At 37.1% G+C, this 27,788-nt stretch overlaps 1 protein-coding gene across 1 annotated transcript in view; it reads left to right on the top strand.

Moving 5' to 3' along the window:
- DENND1B (DENN domain containing 1B) overlaps positions 1-27,788 on the top strand; it is a 234,348-nt gene that overhangs the window by 164,624 nt on the left and 41,936 nt on the right. Inside the window, exons 13-17 of the mRNA XM_070746382.1 lie at positions 2,616-2,741; positions 6,863-6,964; positions 16,111-16,195; positions 19,482-19,522; positions 20,003-20,071. Of these exons, the coding sequence (XP_070602483.1) occupies positions 2,616-2,741; positions 6,863-6,964; positions 16,111-16,195; positions 19,482-19,522; positions 20,003-20,071 (423 nt within the window). The remainder of the gene's footprint in view (positions 1-2,615; positions 2,742-6,862; positions 6,965-16,110; positions 16,196-19,481; positions 19,523-20,002; positions 20,072-27,788) is intronic.

The raw sequence follows: 27,788 nt of genomic DNA, 5'->3' as shown, positions 1-27,788 counted from the left end.
ACTGGCTTACGGAATTGATCTGTTAGTCTCACGTGCTTCCTTCTGTTGTGGGCTGCTGAGTTTTCAGGCCGCCATGCTGGCGCCAGCAAAGGCAGGTGCTTTTGATCCCGGATAGAGAGGGTATCCTTCGCCTTGATCAGAAAATGCCCTAACCAACCGATGCCCAGAATTCCCCTATCAGTCCACTTCGTTCTTCAAACAAGCTGTGCCCTGAAAGGTTTCTGGGATCAAAGGAAAAGCCGCTTCGGGAGGGAGAGATCCCCTCCTTATAGCTGCTACACCACTGGCAGCCACCGGAAGTCTAATTTAAAACATTCTTTATCTGAGAAATAACAGGATAGTGTTCATTTGTACCATGATCCATTTTTTAATTGGAGGGAAGACCTGTTGAAAGCTTATGCCTTAAAAATGCTTAAGATTATTTTGCTTTTACATTGTTCCAATAATTACCTTATAGAAACAGTTAACTGGTTTTTCTAAAATTTACACAGGTTCCCTCTCCATTATGTACAGTTGCTGTTGCTTTAATACCTTGCTTCCTTCTTTAAAAGACTGTATATGCTACACAACTGTATGTGTCACATGTTTTTGCTGAATTTGAAAATTAAGGGAGACTAGGATAGATCTATTTCGGCCTTATTCTGGCCTCATCAGCTAGCCATACCCTCACTGAGACTTGAACTTGCAACCTTTACCTTGTATATACATACAACTCTCTCTCTCTCTGTGTGTATAAATTCAGTAAAAATATGTTACAGACACACACACACACAATATATATATATATCAAGTGAATCATTTACTTCACAAACTTCTAATGATTTTTTTTTAAAAAAATGGGGATTTGAGGGGGAATGGGGATTGTTAAACCTCTATGAATATTGGAATAGGCTCTCCATGGTCTAAAAAATGAATCAGACTCTAAACTTCTATCTGAATCCATGGTGCTTAAATATAAATGGAAAAGATCACAACTATAGGGAGAGGACCTGTACTGTAAAGGCCTTTCTGCATAGATTATGAACATAATAACTCAGTAATTCTTTTCCAAAACTATAGTTATAATTAGACCCAATGGGGGTCTCTGTCTTTGATCATATCACAGTAACTGTGACTTTACATTGGAAAATGTCACTACTGTGAAGGTTTATCACCTGTAGAGCTAGTCTTTTCTCTGATGCCATGTTCAGCTCTCATTAGCATTATTCAGAGTTTCATTGTTAATTAGACTGATGCTTCAATTACAATAATCATTGTCAAGAATAATCATGGCTGCTTATCTGAAGAGAAAAAGAATATTCACCGTTGCTGATTTTTTAAATAAACTTGACATTTGTTTTAGTAATGCCTTTTGATTTTCATAGATAAATACAATACTATCTGAGATGATATTGCATAAGCTACACTCAATGATATTTGCTACCTGTGAACTTGTCTACAAAATAAGAATTTTTAATTCACTATTAACTCTAATACAATTCTTCTGTAAAAGCAAAAATGCTCTGGTTCTGAGAATTATTGGCAGACTACTTTCTGCAGTTGTGGAGCTGTTCTTCAGTTCCCATAGTTTTTATCTACACACTATTGAGCAAGAACCTCATATGAGTTCCATGTATAGGATAAGTATAGAACTTGTATGAGTTCCATGTATAGGATTAGGGTTATAGAGCTTATTGCATTATATTCTAATTGGCTGAAAAATACATATAAAAGGAATGCACACACAGTCTTCTGGGACTCAAGAGCCATATTAAGTATAAAAGCATATGGATATTTATATATTTATTCACACACAAATGTGAGACTCTTCCATACATATTTCACCTAAAGATTTAATTCAGTGTTTCAACTTTCACTTTATCCATCCTGACCTCACATTGCATCCTTTCTTCTTTTCCCAACTCTGTGATAAACCCCTTGAAAGGCAGATTATGTTTTTAAATATACTATGGACACTTTATAACATACATTCTTGGGTGTACTATCTTAACTTAGGCTATATAATATTAGTTCTGACACTGAACTTCTTCAGAAATAGATACAACTCATAAGCTGCAGTATGGCGATTTTATAAAACCATTGTCATTACCATTTAGTTGAACCATTTCTGGCTTATGATAAAGTACAGCATTAGTGAAATCTCTTCTGGCAGGAGAAAAAACACACTGTTCTGAGTATGGTAGCACAAAATAAATGGGGTTACACTAGGAGATAAACTAAATTTAAAAACTAAAGTTTCTGTAACTCAGCTGAAAGATATCTATTCATCTTTATCTCAGACACCCAAGCACATAGTATGATGGTGGCAAGAAATCTACCAAAAAGAATCTCACAAACCACTTACTTAAAATAATTAAAGCTTATTTATGTCAAGAGGCCTTGGGAAAAAAAGAGAGCATAAACCAATTTGCATTAGCACTTACCAGCATCCCCTGCTTTCATTTCAATTAACAGATCAGCAGGTGTACTTTGCAGTTAAAAAGATAAGCTATGAAGGAAGAGCATGATTTTTTTGGCTGAACTGCAGACACCAGAGCTTGCCTGCTGATTGGGTTTGTACCTCCCTTTACCAATTTCTGAAGTGTTAAATTAACTGTTCTTCTCTGTCAACGCAGGTCTCGGCCTTGAAAAATCAACTGAAGAAGCAGTCCACAGCTACTGGTGATGGAGTAGCTAGGGCGTTCCTCAGAGCTCAGGTGGCCTTGTTTGGCTCCTACAGAGATGCACTAAGATACAAACCTGTAAGCTATTGTTTATAATTCAGGGATCTAGTTTCTAATTCTAAAGAATGTTTGCACATTTGAATTTTATCTATCTCACTGCAGCTAAAAAACTCCAGTGTTGAGCCATTTTATTTTTAGAAAGCAATAAATTGATCAGATGAAGAAGAAAATCATTATTTAATTTTAATTATATCATGCCTTTATTATTTTTTATAAATGATTTAAGTAAATGACTTGGAAGTATTAGCTATGTTTGTCAACTCGATTCCTTTATACAGGGTCCTCCCGCTATTTTCCCCACAATAACCCTGTGTGGGAGTAAGTGTCACCTGGTAGGCTTTCATACCTAAGGCCACTTATGGTCTCCCAGTTTCTAGTTTGGTGACTTAATCACTTAACCAAACTGGCTTTAAAAAAAAAGAATTGCCTAATTTATTCTTCATTTGTTTCACTTCTAATGTCAGTGGGTAAATCACTTGAAAAGTAGACTACAATGTCAAATGTTGGTTCTCAGATTGCAGTAATGAAGTTCATGTAGAAAGAATTATGACAGTGAATAAGTCAGAATTATTCCAGTTGTAGGTTATTTTATTCATTCTTCCTTCCTTCCTTCCTTCCTTCCTTCCTTCCTTCCTTCCTTCCTTCCTTCCTTCCTTCCTTCCTTCCTATCTATCTATCTATCTATCTATCTATCTATCTATCTATCTATTATATATTTCACACAGCACCTGATATAGTTTTTAATTAGGTCAGTAAATAGTCTATATTTACATGCATGATACGAGTATGAAACATTCTTTAAAATTTTAAATTATACATAAATGCAGCAATTAAAAGCTCTTTTAGTTCAGTAAATATAAGCTGTCCCAAAATTTATATCTTTACCACCAAATGATCTTCATTTACCATACTATTTCAGTAAAATGGTGCTTTTTAAGTTGAATCTGTGGTGACATTGTTGCTTCATAATTTAACACAAGACAAAAGTTACACTAAGATCAAGCAAAAGTTGGAATAGAATTGTTAAAGTAAAGATGCAAAAATTATAATATTTTAAATTTATTTTAAATAATTACATAGAATTTTAAATTGTCCCACAATGAATTATCTCATGGCAAGTTGGTCATGGCGAGTTAGCCGCAGCGAGTTGGCTGTGGCAAGTTGTCCCATTCCCTCTACACAAACATGATTGTATTTTAAAAGGATGTTAATTATGTATATTACAAGTATAATTTCAATGTATGTAACTTTTTACCCACCTTACGAAACATACATCCTTTTGAGTTTGGTTGTTAAAGTTTCTAAAGGCCCCTTAAGATTTCCTTAACCCAGTTTCTCTTAATCTAAAGATTTAGATGGTCTTTTCTTGCAGCGTATCCTTGGTCATAAATACTATAGGACATTAAACAACTGAAACAGAAGATGGTATTCGTTTTGGCTTTGAAATTTATTCAATTTTTCAAACTACAATTGCCAAGCCTTAGTATTATTTAAACAAAACTCTTGTTATTTTTTTTCAAGTTAAGTGGTGGGTGGTTTTTACCCTTGCAGAGGTTCCAGTATCTTTTGTATGGCTTTTATCTTTTTCTTGGCTACGTTTCTGAAATGCTGCCAAATTTTTTAAAGTGAAGTATAAATCAAGTTAGTTGTTTATGTTCTTTATAATCTTTTAATGATATGGTTTTTGAGAAAGGTGATTTGTTTAGTGTATCACAGTATTTTTCTTCTTCCTGCTTTATCATGAAGAATTACACATTTATCACACATAATTTTTCCCTTTCCAAAATATTTCACATGAGCAACTGGATTTTAACTGTTCTTGTTTTCTTGATAAGATTTGTACATAAAAAAAATGTGAGCATACTTTTGCCATTATTTTTTGTCCACTAACTTTAACCTAAAGATCAGGACTGTTATGAATAGGATTGGAATAACTCATCAAAGCAGAAATGGTTTAAAAATGGGAGGTGTGATATATATTTTGCCTTACTGGAAAATTCTCATACAACACCTCTTTTCCTTCCCCATCTTCACTGACTTGCAGTTTTGTTTAAATAATACTAAGGCCTTCACTATCCTGCGATAAAATTTCTGTTATTCTTGTGGCAAAGGAATAATTGAAAATGTTTTGCTGCACTATCAATTTTATAAAGCTTCAAAGTATGTTTTACAATTTAAGTAGTAAATAGCAAAGGCATTAAAATCCATTCTAAATGCAGCTATTGTAAGTTGACTAATATGACTTGGTTTCTTTGAATATGAACAAATTCTTTTTTACTTTGCTGTAATTATATTTTTAAAAATTCATTTCATTTTGTGTATTTTAAACTTTTTAATTGAACTCTGGCCAGTGAACGCACAGTTTGCAGTGTACATATTACTGTAAAATGGCCCTTAAATATCTTATCGCATTCCACTGAACTCAACTTTTGTGAAATGCCCTTAAAGAATACCAGTTGCAATAATCTGACTATGGTATGTTAGTCAAAGACCAAAACTCATAAGTAAGCAAGTTAATAAAGCTATTTATTATAAGCCACATTCTAATTGTGAATGAAAAGAATCATAATACATACTGTTATCTTTTTAAAGCCAAGATTTATACTCAGCCAGTTTTGTATAATTATAGGATTTAGCTTATTTTAGGCTCATGATAATGATTTATTCTGAGCTTGTGTGTCAAAAGTTATTTACAATTATATTAAGCAGCTAGTTTAAAATATGGATGGAGATTAAAAGGAATGTGCCCTGTTGTGCCCATTAGCCCATGGAAAAGAAATGGGGATGTACAGAGTTCTGTAATAACTGTTACCAAGCAGACAGATATATTGTTCGGCTAATAGGAAAAAATCAGTCTGATATTAAAAATATTAGCAGTCCGCTCTTCAATGCAGAATCTCTAATAGACCTTGATCAAAAATATACTTTGAGAGTATGTTGGAAATGTTGATGTTCTAAAGAACCATGAAGCTTTGTTTTCCCAAGCCTTGGGCTAAGATAGTTGGAGCCCCCTCCACTGGATGTTTTGGGGTATCTTCTTGGATTAAGATAGAAGACAAGTTGCTGCCTAACCGTAACTAGGGATAAAATAAACTGTGCCTTCAAGAACTCTGCAACTTCCATTGCTAATGTAATTTCAAATGACTTTTAGTTCTCTAATTGAGACCTCAGACATATTAGAAGAAAAGGAATTAACTCTTTGAAAAGGGAAACTTTAAATATTTGAATTGGCTTTGAACAACCCTTTAAGCTTTGCTTCTATTCTTATTGTGGTATGTTTTTTTCTGATATGTGGGTACCCAACTTAAATATTTTAACCCCATTTTTAACCCATGAATAATACACAGTTTTGTTTAACTTTGTGACTTAAAAATAAATAAACCTTAATTGGATTCTTTTGAAAGTATTTAAACTATAATACTATTTATATAAATTATTTGGGGAATATTCAACATTTCTGAATAATTAAATTAGCTAAATGTGAATGCATCCAGCAGAGAATTCAAGACATGAAGATTTTATGGAAAATTCATAGCTAATTTGCATAATGAAAATTTGCACAATCCATTCTGGATTATTGGGCATACTATATTTTATTGCAGAATCACAAGAAAAATAAAGACTTTGTAGACCATAGTCCTTGTGACTGTGAAAATGTGTGTGTGTGGGAAGGGTGTTGTTATTGTTTTTAGTTTTTAATTTTTCAGTATTTCTGATATATTCCCCAAACCATAAAAACAAGATCTTTCACTTGCAGAAAATATGAATTTTTAATTGAAGTAATGGAATATTTTTTGAATAATTAAAATGGATGTGAATTATTTCTAATCTGTTTTGTGCCCATCATTTGCTATTGATAGAATGTTTTTTTCTGAGCATGATGGTTAATGATTTTAAAAACGTGCATGTTACAAAATAATTCATTTCGGGCATTTGGTTTTTCTTACATTTTAAACATACTAGTTTTCTGTATGCATCTTAGGGAATTTATTTTTAGTATGAAAAATAAGTTAAATTTACCAAGTTTAAAAATATTGATTGTGGGTATCGCTGTATGCAAAATAATTGGTGTACTGCAAAGAAATGTTAAGTAGAACTGTTTATAAAAAATGTATATTTCTTATCTTTTGTAAATTTAGGGAGAGCCTATCATTTTCTGTGAAGAAAGCTTTATCAAGCATCGTTCCAGTTCTACTAAACATTTTCTGGAAACGGCAGTTAATCTCCAACTTTTTAAACAGGTATTTCTAAGATTTTTGATTTAATGCCATTCTAATGCATGCAGCATATGCGTGTTCAGGGACAGAGAAATGAATACAGTATTAGCAATAGCAGTTTCTGAATTGAATAGTGATGGATTTTTATAATCTGAGGAGAAACCAGAATATAGCCAGGATAAATTCTTGTACATTTCTATTATAATCCCAAAAGGTTCTTACTAGTGACAACTCTTTGAGGTAATAAGAAATAAACCTACTTCAATTAAAAGGTCTTGGATTTCTTCCAATGTATTTAACTGTATTTCTATTTGGAATCATCCCTACTCACCTGTAAACATTCAAACATCTGTCTTGGCAGATTTTCTAATCCTCTAGAACAGATCTGGCAGGTATATGGAAAAGTATTAATAAGTGGTTCTGATACAGGTAAAATTCAACCAATCATAATTTTAAGCCCTTATTCAATTGAATAGCTGTTTTCATATAAAAAGTTTTGGATAAATATGTACATTTAATCCCAATTATCACTAATAAAAATGAACAGAAGAAATCCAATTTTCAAATGTCTGGTAGCTTCCAGGTTGTCTCTTAAAGTGCTCCTTTCAGGACTAGGAAATTTGCTGTGTGAGATGGATATGATGTAAACATATGTGGAGAACAGAAGTAGGAGTCTACTCCCAGCTCCTTGATGCTCATACTTGTAGTCATGAATCCCAGCGACCAGTTAGGTCCCATAGAGTTGGCCTTCTCCGGGTCCCGTCAACTAAACAATGTCATTTGGTGGGACCCAGGGGAAGAGCCTTCTCTGTGGCGGCCCCGACCCTTTGGAACCAACTCCCCCCAGATATCAGAGTTGCCCCCACCCTCCTAGCCTTTTGTAAGCTCCTTAAAACCCACCTCTGTTGTCAGGCATGGGGGAATTGATACTTTCCCTCCCCCTAGGCTTATAAAAATTTATGCATGGTGTGCTAGTATGTATGATTGGTTTCTAAATTGGGGTTTTAAATTAACTTAAATATTAGATTTGTTTACATTGTATAATTATTTCTGTGAGCCGCCCCGAGTCTGCGGAGAGGGGCGGCATACAAATCTGATTAATAAATAAATAAATAAAATAAATAAATAAATAAATATAATTATTTTGGCATTATTTAAGAAACTTATTGATTAACACATCGTTGTCAGGTAATACAATGAATGAATGAATGAATGAATGAATGAAGCATTTTATCTCATAGAGTTGACTTTGACTTTCTTTTAAATGGAAAATGTTAATGTTTGTTTGTATGTATGGTGTATTTATATATATTTTTGTGTATTGTTCTTTTTTAACACACACACACACACACACACACACATATATATATATATATGTTGTGTGTGTGTATGTGTTTGTGTGTGTGTGTCACATGTTTTTGCTGAATTTGAAAATTAAGGGAGACTAGGATAGATCTATTTTGGTATTATTCTGGCCTCATCAGCTAGCCATACCCTCACTGGGACTTGAACTTGCAACCTTTGCCTTGTAAGGCAGAGAATTAACCTCTAGGCTACAGTATCCAATCCCTTCAGCTCTGTGCCAGGGAAAGGTTATATGTTTTAAAAGGGAAAATCAATTTAGTAGGGCCATGCCATTCAGGCATATTTCCATATTTTTTTTTTCAGATGTTACAACTAAATCTTAGTTTGACATTAATTCCCAGAGGGCCATGTAAAATATTCATGTCTTTACTTTCCCATTGCACAGGGGGGAAAGTTAGAAGCTTTTTTTTTAGTACTCTGATGTATTATATTGAGGGGAGTTTGTTTGTTCAGACAATCCAGAATCAGGTTATATCTTATGATCATGGGTGATTTTCAAACATGTTTTTAAAAACTAATCTGCCTCTAGTTCAGATGTTATGAGGAATTTCTGTTCTTTAGAAGTTGGTGCTTTCTTATCTCTTCCTTGTAGCTTTCCTTGCAGAGGAGAAGAAAGGGTGAAAGTGCAGTATTTCAGAACTATTTTGTCTTATTACTCTCAAAAGCTAGAACTCAAATTGTGTATCTGGAATTAAGAAAAAAAATCTTAGTTTTGAACTGTTTTGATATAAACAGGGTTTAGAAGGGCTACTTCAATTGTAGGTATTTGCGGCCATATGCCGTTGATTGATACCAGAAGAGTATTTATTTATTTTTGTTTTTATTTATTTATTTGTTTTGTCTAGTACATAATGTAGGTATGTGAAGATAGAAACATAGAAGTCTGACGGCAGAAAAAAGACCTCATGGTCCATCTAGTCTGCCCTTATACTATTTTCTGTATTTTATCTTAGGATGGATATATGTTTATCCCAGGCATGTTTAAATTCAGTTACTGTGGATTTATCTACCACATCTGCTGGAAGTTTGTTCCAGGGATCTACTACTCTTTCAGTAAAATAATATTTTCTAATCATATTAATATACATGAATAAAAGATTAGAAAAACATTAGAAATAAAGAGACAGTACGACAGAGGACAGAAGGCACGCTGGTAGTAGTTTCTCTGTTGGCCTGATGGAAACCATTGTTGGATGAAGAGAGAACAAAATGATACAAATAAGAATAGTCCTAAAATCTTATTCTAAGCATTGGATAAACATTGCAGTCCAAGCTCCAGCACAAAATAGCAACATTTCCACTGATTAAAACAGCCAGAACCTTAGATGGACACACACACACACACACAGCATTTTTAACTAATCTTCTGGCTCTCTTTGAAGATATAGTCCAAAACAGATAAGTGAAGTTCACAGGATGCTAGGTAACTTTCATTTAAAAAAAACCTTTTTGTTCTTGGAATTTAATGGTTAGTATAGAGATTTATAGCAATATAAGTGAAAAGTGCAGTTTCTAATTGGAAAGAATTCCCTATTATTTTGCAAGAGGGAAAGAAATATGTTTTGAAACTATTTCATGCCCTTTTAGTATATTATATGATTTCTCCTCCTTGTCTTCCACTTCCCAGCTGCATCTGATCCAAGACCTGTTTGTAATTAGTCACTTTTCAAGGTTACTTGCGTCATAAGAGATTTGAATTTAAAGTGTTGCTTTAGATTCAGTGGCAAATACTGTTTTTTAAACAGAAAAGAAGTTCAAGAAAGAGACAGATGGATGGATGGTATATGTGAAACAGCAGCAGAACAGACATTTGTATTATTATAATTCTAAAACACTTGTTTTGGAAAGTGAAATCTTAGTAATCATACAAATAGGAAGCAAAAGCAGTGTGTAAAAAGTGTGCACTACATATTACTCCATAGATTTCTAACCTTTTAAAATGCCTCAAATAGAATTGGTTGATAATTGAAATGGAGTGTTGCACATAAATACACAAATTCACTAGTTTCAGCTATCTTTGAATGTCCATACATACCCGTATAAGCCGAGGCACCAGTTTTTGCCACAAAAACTGTGAAAACCTATTGACTCAAGTATAAGCCGATGCTACTGGGCGTTAGCAACAGATTACGTTGCTCTGGGAATTAGCAAAAGATTTCGTTGCTCTATGCATTCGAAGCAGAGGGCACCAGCTTTGGAATTCCGCTACTTCATTTTTCAGTGGCCAAACAGAAGGACCAGGACTCCCATCTCTGAGAGCCGGATGCAGGGACCGGGCTGCGGAGGTCGCGCTTTTTGACCTTCCATGGCTCCAATTTCCAATTAGGAAAGGAGGTACTGCTTCTCCATCGGAATAGTTGGCTGGTGCCTCTGGGAGGCGCCTTTGCTTGAGCCGGAGAGAGGTGGCGACAGGGGAAAAAGGCGATGGGAAGCTGGTGAGGTGGTGGTGGTGAGAAGTCGGAAGCAGGAATCTACCACATTTTAAAAAATGGAGCAGCCTGAAGAACTGGAGCCGGGGCGAGACGTTGACAGAAACGCTGGCGGGGCAGAGAGAGAGGGAAAGAAAGGGCGCACGCAGACACGCTCTCTCTCTTCTTCCCCATGTGCCCAAAAGCCTTTAGCTGATAAGGGAAGGAAGTAAACCGAGCTGAAGTAACAGGGTGAAAGAAACGAGGGTGTGCGCAAGAGAGAGGGAGAGAGAGAGAGGAAGGGACACGAAGGCTTGGCGCCCCCCCCTCGGGTCTCATTCTCTTTCGGAGGCAACGGGCACCAAGGCCTTCATGTTTTTAAAGCGGTGGTGGATTCCTGCTTCCATCTTCTTGCCACCCCCTCCCTACCTAATTGGCTTCCCATCGCCTTTTTCCCCTCTTGCGTGCCACCTCCCTGCTTCTCTATCAGAGCGGTCAGCTGGTGCCTTTGGGAGGCGCCTTTGCTTGAGCCAGGGAGAGATGGCATCTGCCCCACGCCTGCCACAGCAGCTTCTCTTGAAGTGCCCTTCACTGACTGCTCTGGGGGCACCTTTGTATGTGTGTCCGTGTGCACTCCTAGCAGCTGCTTCTTGCTATACAACAACAGTTTAGCTCCTCCCAAACCAAGAGGCAGGAGAACGGGGCTGGTGGCTGAAGAAGGGGGTGGGCATGGTGGTAGCCCCGAGGGAAGCCAGAGAGCTCCGGCCTTTACAGGTATCTTTTGTGAAAAGCAAAATTTTAAAAACCCCTCAAATTTGCCTTAAAGGCACCTCCTTGGTGCCGGCATTGTTCCTCCAAGCTGCCTTTCTTTCCTAATTGAAAGTTGGAGTCGTGGAGGGTGGAAAACCACGACCTACACAGCCCGGTCCCTGCGTCTGGCTCTCAGAGATGGGAGTTCTGGTCCTTCTGTTTGGCCGCTGAAAAATGAAGTAGCGGTGGAAGGACCATGGGTGCCACGCTCAACTTCCACTATTTAGACAGACAGCGGTGCCCTCCCAAAGGCACCTCCGAAGCTGGGAAGAGACGGCACTTGCTACAGCTCCCTCACCTGCCTGAGCCACGAATGCCTGCCGGGCTCCTGCGGGGCGCCCTCTTGTGGTGACTCGTCAGTGACCCGAGTATAAGCCGAGGTCGGATTTTTCAGCACATTTTTTGGTGCTGAAAAACTCGGCTTATACTCGAGTACATATGGTATATATAATTTATCTAAAGCCTTGAATGTATATACAGTGGTACCTCTACCTAAGAACGCCTCTACTTACAAACTTTTCTAGATAAGAACCGGGTGTTCAAGATTTTTGCCTTTTCTCAAGAGCCATTTTCTACTTACAAACCTGAGACTCCGAAACTGAAACCGGAAAAAGCAGGGAGAAGCCTCCATGGGGCCTCTCTAGGAATCTCCTGGGAGGAAACAGGGCCTCCACCCTCCCTGTGGTTTCCCCAGTCGCACACATTATTTGCTTTTACATTGATTCCTATGGGGAAAATTGCTTCTTCTTACAAATTTTTCTACTTAAGAACCTGGTCACTGAACGAATTAAGTTCGTAAGTAGAGGTACCACTGCACTTCTAATAACTATTGGATAAATGCAAAATTAAACTGATCAATCTCCTTCACTTAATGCCATTCATAAGAGATATATAATTTAGTAACCTAAGAAAAGGGTTAACTATTTAAACTTTGAGAAATGTACTTTATTGATGTTGCAGGCTGCATACTGTTAGGTCTAAGAACAGAAAATGATTTTTTTCTAGAAGGAGAGAAAACTGCTTTATTTGATTTGGAATAGAAAACACGATGTGGATATGAAAAATGGATGGAATCCTTACCTAGTTATATACTGTTAAGAGCAGAACATTGACCAAGTTTTTACACCTCTATTCAATTTTTATAAGCCCCTGTGCTATGAATTGTTAAAAAATCACCAAAGCAGTTCCAGTCTGATCAAAACTAAAATATGACCTGATTTGACACATAAATTTATTTTATTATTAATAACTCTTTTATTTTTTAGGCAGTGCCCTGAATTGCTAATAAGACATATTTGTGTTTTTTTTACAATACCCAATAAATAAGTATAATGTTGATGCAGAGATATATAATATCTATGTTACTTAAGGTGAGGAAAAAATAGGCAGATGGGACAGGAATATTGTTCTTTTAGTTTTTCATTCTTCTTGGTGAAATCTGACTAATCCACCAAACACAATTAATGATGCAGCTATTAATTTTTCATGAACGCCCAATTTGTATTAACACTTTGTGTGTATAAGATTAGACTCAAAACAAATATCTCCTTTCAGTTCATGCTTAACACTCTGTTATCTTACACTCATAAATCATGTGCTTGGTATGAGAGCAAGGAATGATTTCTTAACCCTGGATAGATAATGCTTTGTGGCTCAAATAATGTTTTCTGCACAGTGATAGTTAAAGGTGTTTTATCTCATTCTTGCTGTGAAATAACCCAGTGATCCCTTACCGTGGTCTGATCATGAACCAACCCATTTGGAAAAAGGCCAGATTAAGGCTGAGGGGCGGATAGAGGGAGAAGAATGTTAGCTAAGAAGAAGAGGAAATAATCAGTGATAGCATGTCCTTCGCTGCTACTGCTGAGTCTGCCTTTATCTAGTCCTTAAAAATGTATTCAAAGAACAGTTTGTTTCATGTCATCAGTCTATCCATTGACAAGCATCAGATTGTCACTGACAGGCCTGTTTGGATAATCTGTGATAGCATATGACAGCCAGCCAAATAATTAATTTTTATTGGCTCCTGTGTACCATTTCAGTTAGCAGCAATTTGGTATTCATGTTGGAAAATGTGCAATCAGTCAAATGATTTCTTTGTTTATCTCATATTTTTGGCTACCTAATCTTGGCAAAGACGTATTACCTCTTGAAAGTATCCTAAAAATGCCAGTACTTTTGAAGGGTTGAGAAAGATTTTTATTTTAGCCTTATGAAAATTTAATGTAAATTGAGAGTTTTTTACAATTTATTTATATATTTATTTATTTAATTCGACTTCTATACTGCCCAATTCCAAAGGACTCAGTACAATACATTGTTATTGCATTGAAAATTATACTGAGATTTTGATTGTCAATAATTTAAACCTGGCAGTTTTAACAAGGTTTCATGATTTTTTTCAGATTATATATAGCCAGGTTCAAAGATGTTGCTGGACGGAGAATTAGAAACTTGCTTTTTTTTTTTACATCTATTTATTTCTTTTAGCACTTTTTTGTGTGATATTTAAATGGGCAAACTATGATAAATGCTAACTTCTTTTGATTGCAATCATTGGTTTTAATGTACAATAATGAATAAAAAATGAAAAGACATGCACATAGATCTTGTTATTTTAATCCTCTCAGCAAGGGGGAGGGATTAAAAATAATCATTTAGTAGACATTTACTTTTTCAGTACATATAAATAAGTAGGATTTCATAAACATTTTATAAAAATAAAGCTCTATAAAAAGTCCAGTATTTGTATACTTCTTATATAATTTACAGTATATATCTATCCTATATTATGAACTGGCTTGATGTGACTAAATTGAAAACTAATAGAATGGTGATTTTATCTTTGTTGCTCTTTGCACACTTTCTAGGGGTTCAACATTTTTTTTTGTATTATGCTGACCAGAATTGGATGCGATATTCTAGGTGTGGTCTTAATATAAAGCATTACTATCACTTAATGTGATATTCTTATTTGAATAGCAATTTATTAGGCACAGTTCTGATTTCCTATTGAATACATTAAGAAATTTTATAGGAATTATAGCTAGATGTTATGAAGTTCCTGTGAATGCCTTCCCTCAATATCCTTATGTCTCTGTGCCCATGGAACTTTAATTTTTTAAAGAATTGTTTTAAATTTCACAGAAGAAGAAAAATGATGGGTGACTGTAATCGAACACCATATGCAGAAGAAGTTGGTCTTCTGACCAATGAACCTTCAGAAAGTATAGAGGAGAAAAAAACCCCAATCTCCACAGTTCCTTCCATTCTGGGATTGGTTGTGCCCATTTATGCTCACAAGATTCTAAATATATCTATCAGGCCAAAAAAGCTGCCATCTAATAGTATAAATTCTCAAGCAGTAAATTGTACAAAATGTATAAACTGGATTTATATCTGTGTAATTAGAGATTTTCTTTTATAAAAAGTATTCAAATGGAAAATTAATTTCAATAGAATATGGTTGGTACAAATGACAAACATTAACTTCTTTGCCTGTTTTATACAGTAAAGAATGATATTTGTGCATTTTCTCCAGTTTTGCATTTCATACATGTGTGGAATTATTTTAAGTAATGAGGAGATTAAAGTATTTGCTTTGTCAAAAGCACCATGTGGGTGAAAGTTGTTTTTTATTTATTTCCAAGTTATTTTATTGTGCTATCCTTTTCATTGATAGTAGTTTGTTAACACTTAAGGAAGTTTCAAGCACAATTTATTGTTATAATTACAGGCACTGTTTATATCTAGCAATTGAGATCTTTATGAATTGGTATATGAGCATAGTATGAAAGCCTAGGAGTTATTTGAAGAATAGTTTCCTTTCTAGCCAATATTAAATAGGCTAGAATTGTATGGTCTTTGGAGAGATTCAAACAGTAAATTTAGAATAATTCAGTGGTTTAACCAGAAAATGGATATTTTAGATATTGATTTCATACTGATAGACTTGAATTTCTTTAATATGATTTGCTTTTACAAAATATGCTTAGAATGTAAGTACATAAAATATGGCACCATATAGTTGCTCTTTCCTTGTTTAAAAGTACGATACTTCAGTTAGATTAGGCTCATATACATTCTGTAAGTGTACAAAAAAATTCTTAACAAATTTTAAAATGAATACACATATAAAAGTTAATGCAGATACCAGTTTGAAGGGGAAAAAATCTTTGAATATCATGCCCTTAAAATATGAAGATAATAAATGTTAAATTCCACCATGAGATTAATTAAAATGCAATCAATGTTAAAAATATTTTGCTATAGAATTATTCTGTTATATTATAATGGAGATTGTGAATCCCCCCCAAAAAAACATTTTGTGAATTCTGGTTCAAAAACTACTACAGGTATTACCTTGATTATGTTTCGAATCATACTTGTCCCTTCCCAAATTCAGCTTTAAAATCTATGAAGAATAAAAATAATAGTGAATGGTGGATGGGCAGGTGATTATGTAATGAAATGGAAGTAGGTGTGACCTCTCTAAATTTCTAGTACTTTGTAGAGCAGGTATTAAAATTATATTTTATACAGCTTTCTTAACAAAGTTATTTCAGCTTTGATAATACTTTATTGCAGTTTATTGAAGGTCGACTTGCAAAACTAAATGCAGGAAAAGGATTCTCTGATATATTTGAAGAAGAAATCTCATCAGGAAGTGGAGGTAAATTACTTTTTTACTTCTTGATTACAAGTAGATTTTGATTAGGACAGCTAATGAATCCCATGAAATGGTGACATTATTCAAATGTGCACTATTTGAAGTTAATATTTCTATAGAAAATATGGTCCTTGGTTCCAGCTCAAAGAAAATAGGCAATGAAAAATGTATATATTTTATATATGAATTATTATAGTAAAAGATAAAAAGAATATATTTGTAATTTAAATTATTTAATGTAAGTTGTAATGCAAATTTTATTATCCTGTTTAAATTATCCTGTTTTAATTTGGTTCTATTTTGGGGGAGGTGCATGTGTATGTGTGTATGGAAAGAGTGTTGGGATGGATTGGGAGTGACTGAGTTTTGGGGAGAATGAATAAGCTGGAAGATGTATGTGTGTGGAGAGGTAGATATGGCGAGAAAGGGGTAGGCCACTCTCAGGGAACTAGGACTTGCTGTTTCAAAGCGATTACTTGCTCTGGCCATTCTCATATATCTGATGACTTGGGATGTCAGGGCCCTGGTCTCAGGCTGCTGTTGCTTAATGCCAGATCTGTTGTTAACAATCCCCCCCTTGTTCAGGACTTAATCCCGGAGGAGGAAGCTGACCTGGCATGAATAATGTAGACCTGACTGGGCCAAGAGGGGTTTATTCCCCTCTCTGAGATCTGCTGGGACAGGTTTCAGATTTTACATCAGCTGCGACTCCAGGGAAGGAGTGGTGGAGTGGCAGTCATTGTCCGGAAAAGTCTTTGTCCTCATAGGATCCCCACCTCGGAGATTGTTGGGGGTGGGTCTCTCCTCTTGAGGCTGGACTCAGGGGTTCAGTTGGGCTAGTTGTTAATGTATCTGCCTCCCAGTTGTGTTACAACAGCCCTGCCTGCACTGCTAAAGGCAGTAGCCAGTTCTCTTAATACCAAAACGCACAATCGAAGCTTGATTTAAAATCTTCTTATTGAATTGAATGGTTTTTAAAAAAAAATTATGTCTCTTTAACTGTACAGTGGTACCTCTACTTAAGAAATTAATTCGTTCCGTGACTGGGTTCTTAAGTAGAAAAGTTTGTAAGTAGAAGCAATTTTTTCCATAGGAATCAATGTAAAAGCAAATAATGCATGCAAACCCAATAGGAAAGAAATAAAAGGTCAGAATTTGGGTGAAAGGAGGAGAAGGAAGAAGAGGAGGAGGACAGTTGCTGCCAAAGGAAGAAGGTGAGGTGAGGGGAATCAAAAAAATCCAAAACTTTAAGGCTTAAAAAAAATGAGGAACTCTGAGGCAGCGAGGAGGAGCATGAGCCTCCCATACACCCGGCACGAGGCTGCCTTCCATACACTGCGCCAGAGAGAGAAACCCGGGCAGGCGAGAGGGGGAGTGCCACCACAAGGCTCCTTTGGCAGCTCCGAAAAGCCCGAGATGGCCGGGATTAAAGGGGCAATGATAGGAAACTGGCCAGGTCTTCATGCCGCTCTCAAATTTCCTGGGAAATTTTTCCAGACTCGAGTTCTTAAGTAGAAAATGGTTCTTAAGAAGAGGCAAAAAAAATATTGAACACCCAGTTCTTAGCTAGAAAAGTTCTTAAGTAGAGGCGTTCTTAAGTAGAGGTATCACTGTACTTCTGTATGTTCAGTATGTCTTTCATGAAGGTTTATAACCTCAGCTTCATACGATATTATAAACATTGTTATGGCAAATAGATAGAATTGAATATAATGGTTAAATAAAAATGGCAGAGGCAGAAATACTTCAGATTTAAACTTGTTCATCTTCCTTTTGTCAAAATTACATATTCAACTTTTATGCAAGTATGCAGTTTTAAATGAAAATGCTTTAGTAATTGTATATGAGCCAGGTTTATACAGTGATTGTGGCACCAAGCTAGAAACAAAGACCATGAGTTCTAAGCTCACTTTAGATACAAAGTCAGCTGGAAGACTTTTGACTAATCACTCTCAACCTTAGGATGTCCTTCAAATACCCAAGTGTTGAGCCATGAAAGTTTTTAAAGGTAAAAACTAGCACTTTGGATTGCCAGCACCCAGGCTAGCTCTTCAATATAGTGGTGTTACATGAACAAATCAAAATGCTTCACTTCAAGATGCCTCATTGCATTGCCGAGTTTAATAGGCTTTAGAAATTGTTATAAAACCCATATCTTCTATGAGAAGCCATTGGCTAGAAATTGATAGCAATTATCATTCCTCAGACTATCTTAAAATTAATAATGGCTTTAAAATTAAGCCCACATTTATTTTGTTCTCCTAACTTTTAAATTTATTTGCATTGCAAAATAAATAGCAGTGCTACCTTTTATGGAATTCAATTTCCCCTGACCATTATGAATAATTTATTAGAATAATACTATGGGTATTGAACACACATTGATTTGCTCTTCTCCCCCACCTTACAAAAAAATGTTCAACTGTAGGATTGTGGAAAGCGTAGTATTATACTATACCAGTGATGGTGAACTTATGGACGCAAAACCATATTTGCTGGCACGCGAACTGTTGCCTGGCTCAGCTCCAACGTGCATGTGTGTTCCGGCCAGATGATTTTTGGCTCAAACAGAGGCTCTGTGGCTTTCACGGAGCCTCCTTGGGATGGGGGAGGGTGTTTTTACCCTCCCCTGGCTCCAGGGAGGCCCTTGGAACCTGGGGAGGGTGAAATACGAGGCTACTGGGCCCATCACAAATAGGGAAACAGGCCAATTCTGACCTCTAGAGGGCCTCCGGGGAACCCGGGAAGCTGTTTTCACCCTCCCCAGGCATTGAATTATGGGTGTGAGCACTCACGCATATGTAATAGTGTGCCCATGCTTTTTTGGCATCCAAGGGAATAAAGATTTGCCATTACTGTACTATACCCCGATATAATACATATATAATTGGTGTGTATATGTATGCATTTTTTTAATCCCTAAATAATCTTCAAACGTGTGTGTGCTTCATCACTGGAGGTTCTTATAAAGAGACTGGATAATCACTTGTCTGAAATTGTATAGGATTTCCTACTTGAGCAGGGGGCTGGACTAGAAGTCCTCCAAGGTCCCTTCCAGTTTTATTCTCATTCTCATTCTGAATTTATCATATTTTAAACATTCTATTCATATCAGCAATTGATTTTGTTGGAGAAAATAATACAATCTGATGTTCTGTGAAGACAGGAACTGTAAAACTCTTATGTTTATTTTGAACATGAATTTAATGTGCTATGAAGATTATGCATAAAAGCCTATAGCAAAAATGGTTTTAATCTTTGTTTCCCTTTCGTTTTCATTTTTTTAAAGGAAATTTAAGAACATACCATCAGTGGATGCATACTGTGAAGGTATGACAATGTGTCAGGAGACTGGAATATATCTAGCAGTGCAAAAAGTGTCACCATGTGAATGTAATCTTATTTAGAAATGTACAGAAAGATTGCTCAGAATTTGTGCAATATATACAAGCGCGTGCATGCAGTGATCAGTGCAAATCTCTCATGCAAAACACCCATTTCTATAAAAAATTTCTAACACCAATTTCCTGGTGGATTGTGCCCTACATGAGTACATTAGAGTACACTGATAAGTGTGTCAACCATAGAAATGATGTATTGTAAACTCTGGGTGGTACTAGTCAAAGCTAGACGAAAGACAGCTGTAGAAGTGGCATATTCAAGGTCATGCTAAGGGTTGTAATTTAAATTAACCAGAGGTGTGGATTTTCCTTTAGAAACTAAACATGGTATTTAAATTTAGAATTAAGCTTTGTTTTCCATGCATCAGAATCTCTGTGTTTATATGTGTATATGTATATTGTATTTCAGAAAGGAGGAGCGTTGATCAACACAGCAGTGAACAAAGCTACTCCAGCTGTGAAAACAGTATACCAATATGTAAGAAATATTATTTTCCTGTTGCACTTTTACAGATCTGTATTTATTTATTTATTTATTTATTTATTTATTCATTTATTTATTTAATTGGATTTGTATGCCACCCCTCTCCGAGGACTCGGGGCAGCTCATAGCAAGTACAAAAAATTTCCATTGCTAAGCAAGATAGTTGTTAAAACAGTTGTTTTGCCCCATTTTACTATATTCCTTGACACAGTTGTTAAGTTCAGCACTGCACTTAACAAGGTTGTTAAGTGAATCAGGCTTCCCCATTGACCTGTCTTGTCAGAAAGTCACAAAACATCATCACATGACCCCCGGCATGTTGCAATAATTATAAATGCAAGTTGCCAAGTATCCAAATTTTGATGATGTGATCATGAGGATACTGCAATGGTCATAAGAGTGAAAATGGTTATGAGTCACTTTTTTCAGTGCCCATTGTAACTTCAAATGGTCATTAAATGAATGGTTATAAGCTGAGTTGTGCACTGGAGCGCAGGAGATTTAAAATCTCAGCCCAGAAGATTGCAATTCTAGCGCAGAGGACTGACCTATGCGCTAGAATTGGGAAACTCTGCTGAGATTTTAAATTCCCGTGTTACAGTGCACAGTAAAGGCAGAAAGGCGGGAAAGAAAGGGGCCTTCTCGCCCCTTTAACCCTTTCTCCTTCCAGCTAGGGTGGGTAAGCCCCTTACCATGGGGGGTTTGGGGATCCGCCGGACTGCTGCCAGTCGGATGTCCGTCCGTGGGGGTGGGGGCGGGGGCGGATCCACCAGACGGATGATGTCCCTCCGTGGGGGAGAGGATGGATCTGCCAGCCCCGCCAGCCCAATGTCCATCTGTGGGGGTGGGGGGCAGATCTGCTGCACCAATGATTTCCATCCGTGGGAGGGTGATGACTGAGGGCTGCTGAAAGGCAAGTGGCCTAGCGGCGTGGCCCGCCGCCGAGCTTGCCATCTGTAGGGGGGTCGATGACTGTGGGCCGCCGAAAGGCAAGCGGCCTAGCAGCGCGGCCTGCCACCAAGCTTCTTGCTGTCTGTGAGGGGACAATGACCGGGAGCCGCCGAAAGGCAAGTGGCCTAGCGGCATGGCCCACTACCGAGTTTCTTGCCGTCCATGGGGGGCCACGACCAGGGCCACCGAAAGTCAAGCGGCCTAACGGCACGGCCTGCCACCAAGCTTCTTGCCCATCCGTGGAAGGGGGCGACAACCGGGGGCCGCCGAAAGGCTAGCGGCCTAGCGGTGCAGTCCGCCACCGAGCTTCTTGCCGTCCGTGGGGGGGCAATGACCTGGGGCTGCCGAAAGGCTAGCGGCGGCAAGCTTCTTGTCATCTGTGGGGGGGGCCAATGCCAAACGTCCGTCCGTGGTGGGGGGTGCAGGGCAGGCACAGGCAGGTACAGGAGAGAAAGAGGGAGGGAGAGAAAGGAAGGTGGGAGGGAGAGAAAGAATGAATGAATGAGGGAGAGAAAGAAAGAGTGAGAGATAGAAAGGATAGAGAGAAAGAGGGAGGGAGAGAAAGGAAAGAGAGAAAGGGAGGGAGAGAAAGGAAAGAGAAAGGGAGTGAGAGAAAGGAAAGAGATGAGAGAGGAAGAAGGGGGAGAAAATTATGGATGTCAGAACTCGCGCATGCGTGATAGCGCGCACCCACACTTACTTACTTTCTTTATTCATTCATTAATTCATTAATTAATTAATTCATTCATTCATTCATTTATTTATTTTTTTGCCAGTATCAATTTCTGATTTAATGCCTCTATTTTGAAAAGAGAAGCATTTTAAAGACTTTTTAAAACTGACTCATAAGTAGTGGTTCCGCTGGGGGAGTTGATTCCAAAGATGGGTTAGGTTTATAAATTCCAGACACCATGGTGATAAAGTGGAGGATTTTGCAGTAGCAATATGATTGATCCACGCACAAATGAATTTTCCATGTGGGGGACTAGTGTGTCTACGTTTATTTTCATAATGGTTCAAAAAAATTTTTTCCTGTGAGGAATATGTAAGATGTTCAGGAAGTATGGGGGTCATCCGAAAGAGACTTAGCAATTGTACCACAATAGAAATAACTTCAGTCCTGCCATTTTGGAGGTTTAAAATCCCAGATCCTCTGATTATGCTCAGTCAAGGTCTTATCTGGGACAAGATATTTTATAACCAGGATATAAGAGCCACAATTAGCCAAGTCAAAGTCAGTTAACTTTGTCAGGGATCTGGTAAATCTACTTAGTAGAATAAGGTGAACTAAGGATGCTTTCCTGAAAAATTATTTCAAGTAAAACTATAAGATACTGAAATTTTAGGTATGCCTCAGAAGAGAGCCAAACTCTAACCAAGTTAGGGCATTTGAGGTTGAGCAAGAACCCAAAACATAGCTCCTAAAAATAAATAAAATTAAGAAATAAACTGGATAGCTTCTAAAGTCAAAGCATCTTTAACAAACACACAGCTGGGCATCACAGCTGGGTACCAAGCCCCTTAGATCTATTTAATTTAATTGCTGAAGGGATGTGATTATTACTTTGATGGCTCACACATTTTAAGGATTACATTGGAGGCTTTCTGGGTTCCTACATAGAGCTCAGTTGTTTATTGCAGCAGGTAGTTCAAAATGGTTGCCTAGGTATTTGAAGTCCTTTACCTAGTTGACTGGTCTTTTTTAATTTCTCCATCTGAGCAGGAACTTTAAAGTACTTTTTAAAGAAGTTTCTAAATAGTTTTATTTATCTGAATTAAATAGTTTATAAATTAAATAGTTTAAAAATTTAATTTTTAAACAATTAATAATTAAATAATTAATTTCAAGAAATTCTGTAGAACAGTAGAATAGTAAAGAAACTTGGCAACTGCAAAGGCCCACTTAAGTTACATATAAAATAGTTACATCATCTACATAAAGACAAACAGAGATAGATTAACTAGCTAGAATTGTAAAATGAAGTTCCAGCTTAGTAGAATGAAGTTCCAGCTTAAAAAGGGTCATAATGGTGTCATTAATATAGAAATTAAAAGTAATGTGCCGGTGCCTGGAGGCTGTTGGGGTCTGGATGGGTGTCAACAGACTCAAGCTCAACCCGGATAAGACGGAGTGGCTGTGGGTTTTGCCTCCCAAGGACAATTCCATCTGTCCGTCCATCACCCTGGGGGGGGGAGTCACTAACCCCCTCAGAGAGGGTTCGCAACTTCGGCGTCCTCCTCGATCCACAGCTCACATTAGAGAAACATCTTTCAGCTGTGGCGAGGGGGGCGTTTGCCCAGGTTCGCCTGATGCACCAGTTGCGGCCCTATTTGGACCGGGAGTCACTGCTCACAGTCACTCATGCCCTCATCACCTCGAGGCTCGACTACTGTAATGCTCTCTACATGGGGCTACCTTTGAAAAGTGTTCGGAAACTTCAGATCGTGCAGAATACAGCTGCGAGAGCTATCATGGGCTTTCCTAAATATGCCCATGTCACACCAACACTCCGCAGTCTGCATTGGTTGCCGATCAGTTTCCGGTCACAATTCAAAGTGTTGGTTATGACCTATAAAGCCCTTCATGGCACTGGACCAGAATATCTCCGGGACCGCCTTCTGCCGCACGAATCCCAGTGACCAGTTAGGTCCCACAGAGTTGGCCTTCTCCGGGTCCCGTCAACTAAACAATGTCGTTTGGCGGGACCCAGGGGAAGAGCCTTCTCTGTGGCAGCCCCGACCCTTTGGAACCAACTCCCCCCAGATATCAGAGTTGCCCCCACCCTCCTAGCCTTTTGTAAGCTCCTTGAAACCCACCTCTGTCGTCAGGCATGGGGGAATTGACATGTTCCCCCCCCCCCTAGGCTTATAAAATTTATGCATGGTAAGCTAGTGTGTATGATTGGTTTTAATTTGTGGTGTTTTTTAAATTAATTTAAATATTGGATTTGTCTTACATTGTATTGCTATTGCTGTGAGCCGCCCCGAGTCTGCGGAGAGGGGCGGCATACAAATCTGATTAAACTAAACTAAACTAATTAATAAATAAATCTCTGTTTATCTCCTTTTAAAAGTAGGGAAAATGTGGAGAGGTCATCATAACCACCATTTATTTATTTTTTCATTTATTTTTTCATTCATTCATTCATTTATTCATTTATCAACAAGTGCAAGGAAACAGGACACATGAAAAATGACACAAATAAATGGATGTAAAGAAGTAAAACACATAAAACGAGTACATACAAACACAAACAGGTACAGTAGGACAGGGGTGGTAAGCATGCTGGTACGCTTATGCACACCCCCTTAGGGACCCCTTAATAAAATTGTAAGATCCACGGTAGACAATTTAAATTTAAAATTCAAATTTCTGTAACAGTATTCTAATATTAAAAATTATCAGCCTGAAAAGGTGATAGTCAATGGGTATGGTGACTAATTTCTTCTAATATCTTCAGTGAGGAACAGAATTTCAATCAAAGCAACATAAGGATGCTTTTACGAGTGCTCAAACCTGCCTATTTGGAGAGCAAGATGTTTTCCAGGTTCATCCAGTCTAAAAGTTTGTAATAGATAAATCTAGCATAACAATTGCCAATTATTGGCAAAAGGCTCATTGACTAATTGTTAACAGGATTGTGTCTGTTATCTTTCTTTCTAACCCCCCCCCCTTTCTTATATACTATATATTAGGGGTTACAGAGTTCACCCACCTTTGGGAACTAATAATGAGTTTATTTACTTATTTATTTTATTATTTAGATTTGTATGCCGCCCCACTCCGCAGACTCGGGGCGGCTCACAACATAGTGAAAAAACAATGTACAACAAATCTAAATTACTGTTTAAAAATATTTAAAAGACCCCATTTTCTAAACACACATGCATACAAACATACCATTTATAAATTGTATATGCCCGGGGGAGATGTCTCAGTTCCCCCATGCTTGTTAATAGCAGTGAACAAAATAATGCAGAAGCCTATCAGTTAGAAATTATTTTTAATAATTGTAAGAGATTGTATCTCTTTACCTTAGGGTTTACCAAATAAATTAATTTTTGAATATATGTTTATAAAATTGAGGGTCATTTAGGAATGGATCAGATAATAGAGGCCTATGAAAGTTACCAATAAATGGACCTTTCATTAAATCACGAAAATATTTGGTCCCTAGGAAGACTATGTTGTCGACACTAAAGCTGGATTTGACTGATGAGCAAAAGACAAGACACCAGAACACATGGTTAACTATTTTGTACTTGTTGAAATCTAGGCTAATTCATTAGTGAGTGACTTTGTTTTTTTCCTCTTTCAATTCCTTTTGTATTCTTTGATGAATAAATATTACCGTGGCCTTGGCTAAGGCTTAGAGTTGTCAAACCAAGGTTTGGAATATTGATTTGAGTTTGATAAAAGGGAATTTGATTCACAGTTAAATGATCCAAGACAGAGTTCTTGATTTGCAAGAAACTGTCTTTAAAGTAATAATTTTATTATGCCAATAATGGTTCAAAGGATTGGCCAACAAATTGTAAAACAGTGACTAACAATTTAATGGAAAGAGTATTTTTGTTGAACGAGGGATCAGTGTGAATTTGTGCACATTAACAAATAACTGAGTTTTCTTCTATGTATTGCTTAAGGATATGCACTAGCAATTTTATTTAGCAACACATCTAAGGTCCAGTTAATGGACCACACTATTCTAAACTTGAATCAGAGTGTAGTGAATCTAAACATTATAAGTGACTTTATATTATCTTGTGAGTACTGTAGTAATATCAAACTTTGTCCCTGAGATTGTTCCAGATGGATATAATCTGGATACAGCACTGAAGAGCTATCTGATTGGTGAATTTAAACCTTAGTCTCCCTGATGCTATTCCAACATTTTAATCAGTACATCACACTACAACCTGTTTCCTTAATACATGAAAATTATCTTAGTGTTGGGAAGATGCTATGTGTGAAGAAACACTGAGAACCAAAATCATGGAGATGTCTGAAAATTACTTTCTTCCTTTGAGCTTCAATCATAAATAAGTGAATTGGTTTCTTACTTTCATTTTCAAAAGAGAATTTTTAAATTTACATCATTGAAAATCACACTGAAGCCATATTTCAGATAAATACATTAAAAGTACTGTGAATTCATATGTTCATTTATAACTTATATACGGTTGTTTAATGGAATAGTAAAAAAAATTGCTCTCTTTTCTCACCACTGGGTTTCTATCTTATTTTGATCATTATAATCTTGTAATGATGAATCTATTCCTGTATTCACTGCTGACTTAAATTTTTGAAAAGAATCCTGGAAAAATTGCCTATATATTGTCCCATTGGTATCATCTTCTGGGCATTTCCACTGGTTTAATAAGGACCACTTTAGTTCCTAGTTTCCATCTTGCTGCCCTGTCATGACTTTGCAGAAATGTGAAGATAAAATAATATCTTCAAAGATAAAATAGATAAAATAATGGCTTCAAAGACATACTATCCAGATGCCAGTGGAAAATCAAGTATAGTGATTATCATAGTATTCTCACATAGGCAATTAATGATGGAGATTGCCTTGTACATACTCCAACTAAACATACATACATACTATACATACCTGAATATATAATTCTCACACAATACTGAAGTCCATTGACACCTGCATATTTATTATTATTATTATTATTATTATTATTATTATTATTATTATTATTATTATTAAGATTTGTATGCCCCCCCTCTCCGTAGACTCGAGGCAGCTCACAGCAATAATAAAAACAATGTACAATAACAAATCTAATATATTTTAAAAATATATACAAACCCCTTATTTAAAAACAAGACATACACAGAAACATACCATACATAAATTATATAGGCCTGGGGAAAATGTCTCAATTCCTCCATGCCTGATGGCAGAGGTGAGTTTTAAGAAGTTTACGAAAGGCAAGGAGGGTGGGGGCAATCCTAATCTCCGGGGGGAGCTGGTTCCAGAGGGTCAGAGCCACCACAGAGAAGACTCTTCCCCTGGGTCCCACCAGATGACATTGTTTAGTCGAAAGGAGCCGGAGAAGGCCAACTCTGTGGGACCTAACTGGTCACTGGGATTCGTGCAGCAAAAGGCGGTCCCGGAGATATTCTGGTCCGATGCCATGAAGGGCTTTATAGGTCATAACCAACACTTTGAATTGTGACCGGAAACTGATCGGCAACCAATGCAGACTGCGGAGTGTTGGTGTAACATGGGCATACCTAGGGAAGCCCATTATTGCTCTCGCAGCTGCATTCTGCACGATCTGAAGTTTCCGAACACTCTTGAATGGTAGCCCCATGTAGAGAGCGTTACAGTAGTCGAACCTCTAATATGTACTTGGTGGAGAAAACTTCATGCTTTCTATTGGGTGACATTCAATAAGAGACAGAGTGGCGCAGCAGGTAGAGTGCTGTACTGCAGGTCACTGAAGCTGACTGTAGATATGTAGGTCAGCGGTTCAAATCTCATCACCAGCTCAAGGTTGACTAAGCCTTCCATCCTTCCAAGGTGGGTAAAATGAGGACCTGGATTTTGGGGGCAATATACTGTCTCTGTTAAAAAGTGCTATTGCTAACATGTTGTAAGCCGCCCTGAGTCTAAGGAGAATGGCGGCATAAAAATTGAATAAATAAATAAATCTATGTATACCATACTGTTAAACTGTAAACTAGTTTGCTGAAAAGAATGAAGATTATAGACCCTTTATAGCTGAATGTGCAGTT

Source organism: Erythrolamprus reginae, chromosome 3 (assembly GCF_031021105.1).
Source record: "Erythrolamprus reginae isolate rEryReg1 chromosome 3, rEryReg1.hap1, whole genome shotgun sequence".
In the NCBI taxonomy this organism is placed as follows: domain Eukaryota; kingdom Metazoa; phylum Chordata; class Lepidosauria; order Squamata; family Dipsadidae; genus Erythrolamprus; species Erythrolamprus reginae.
This window is presented reverse-complemented; position numbering and strand designations above follow the sequence as displayed.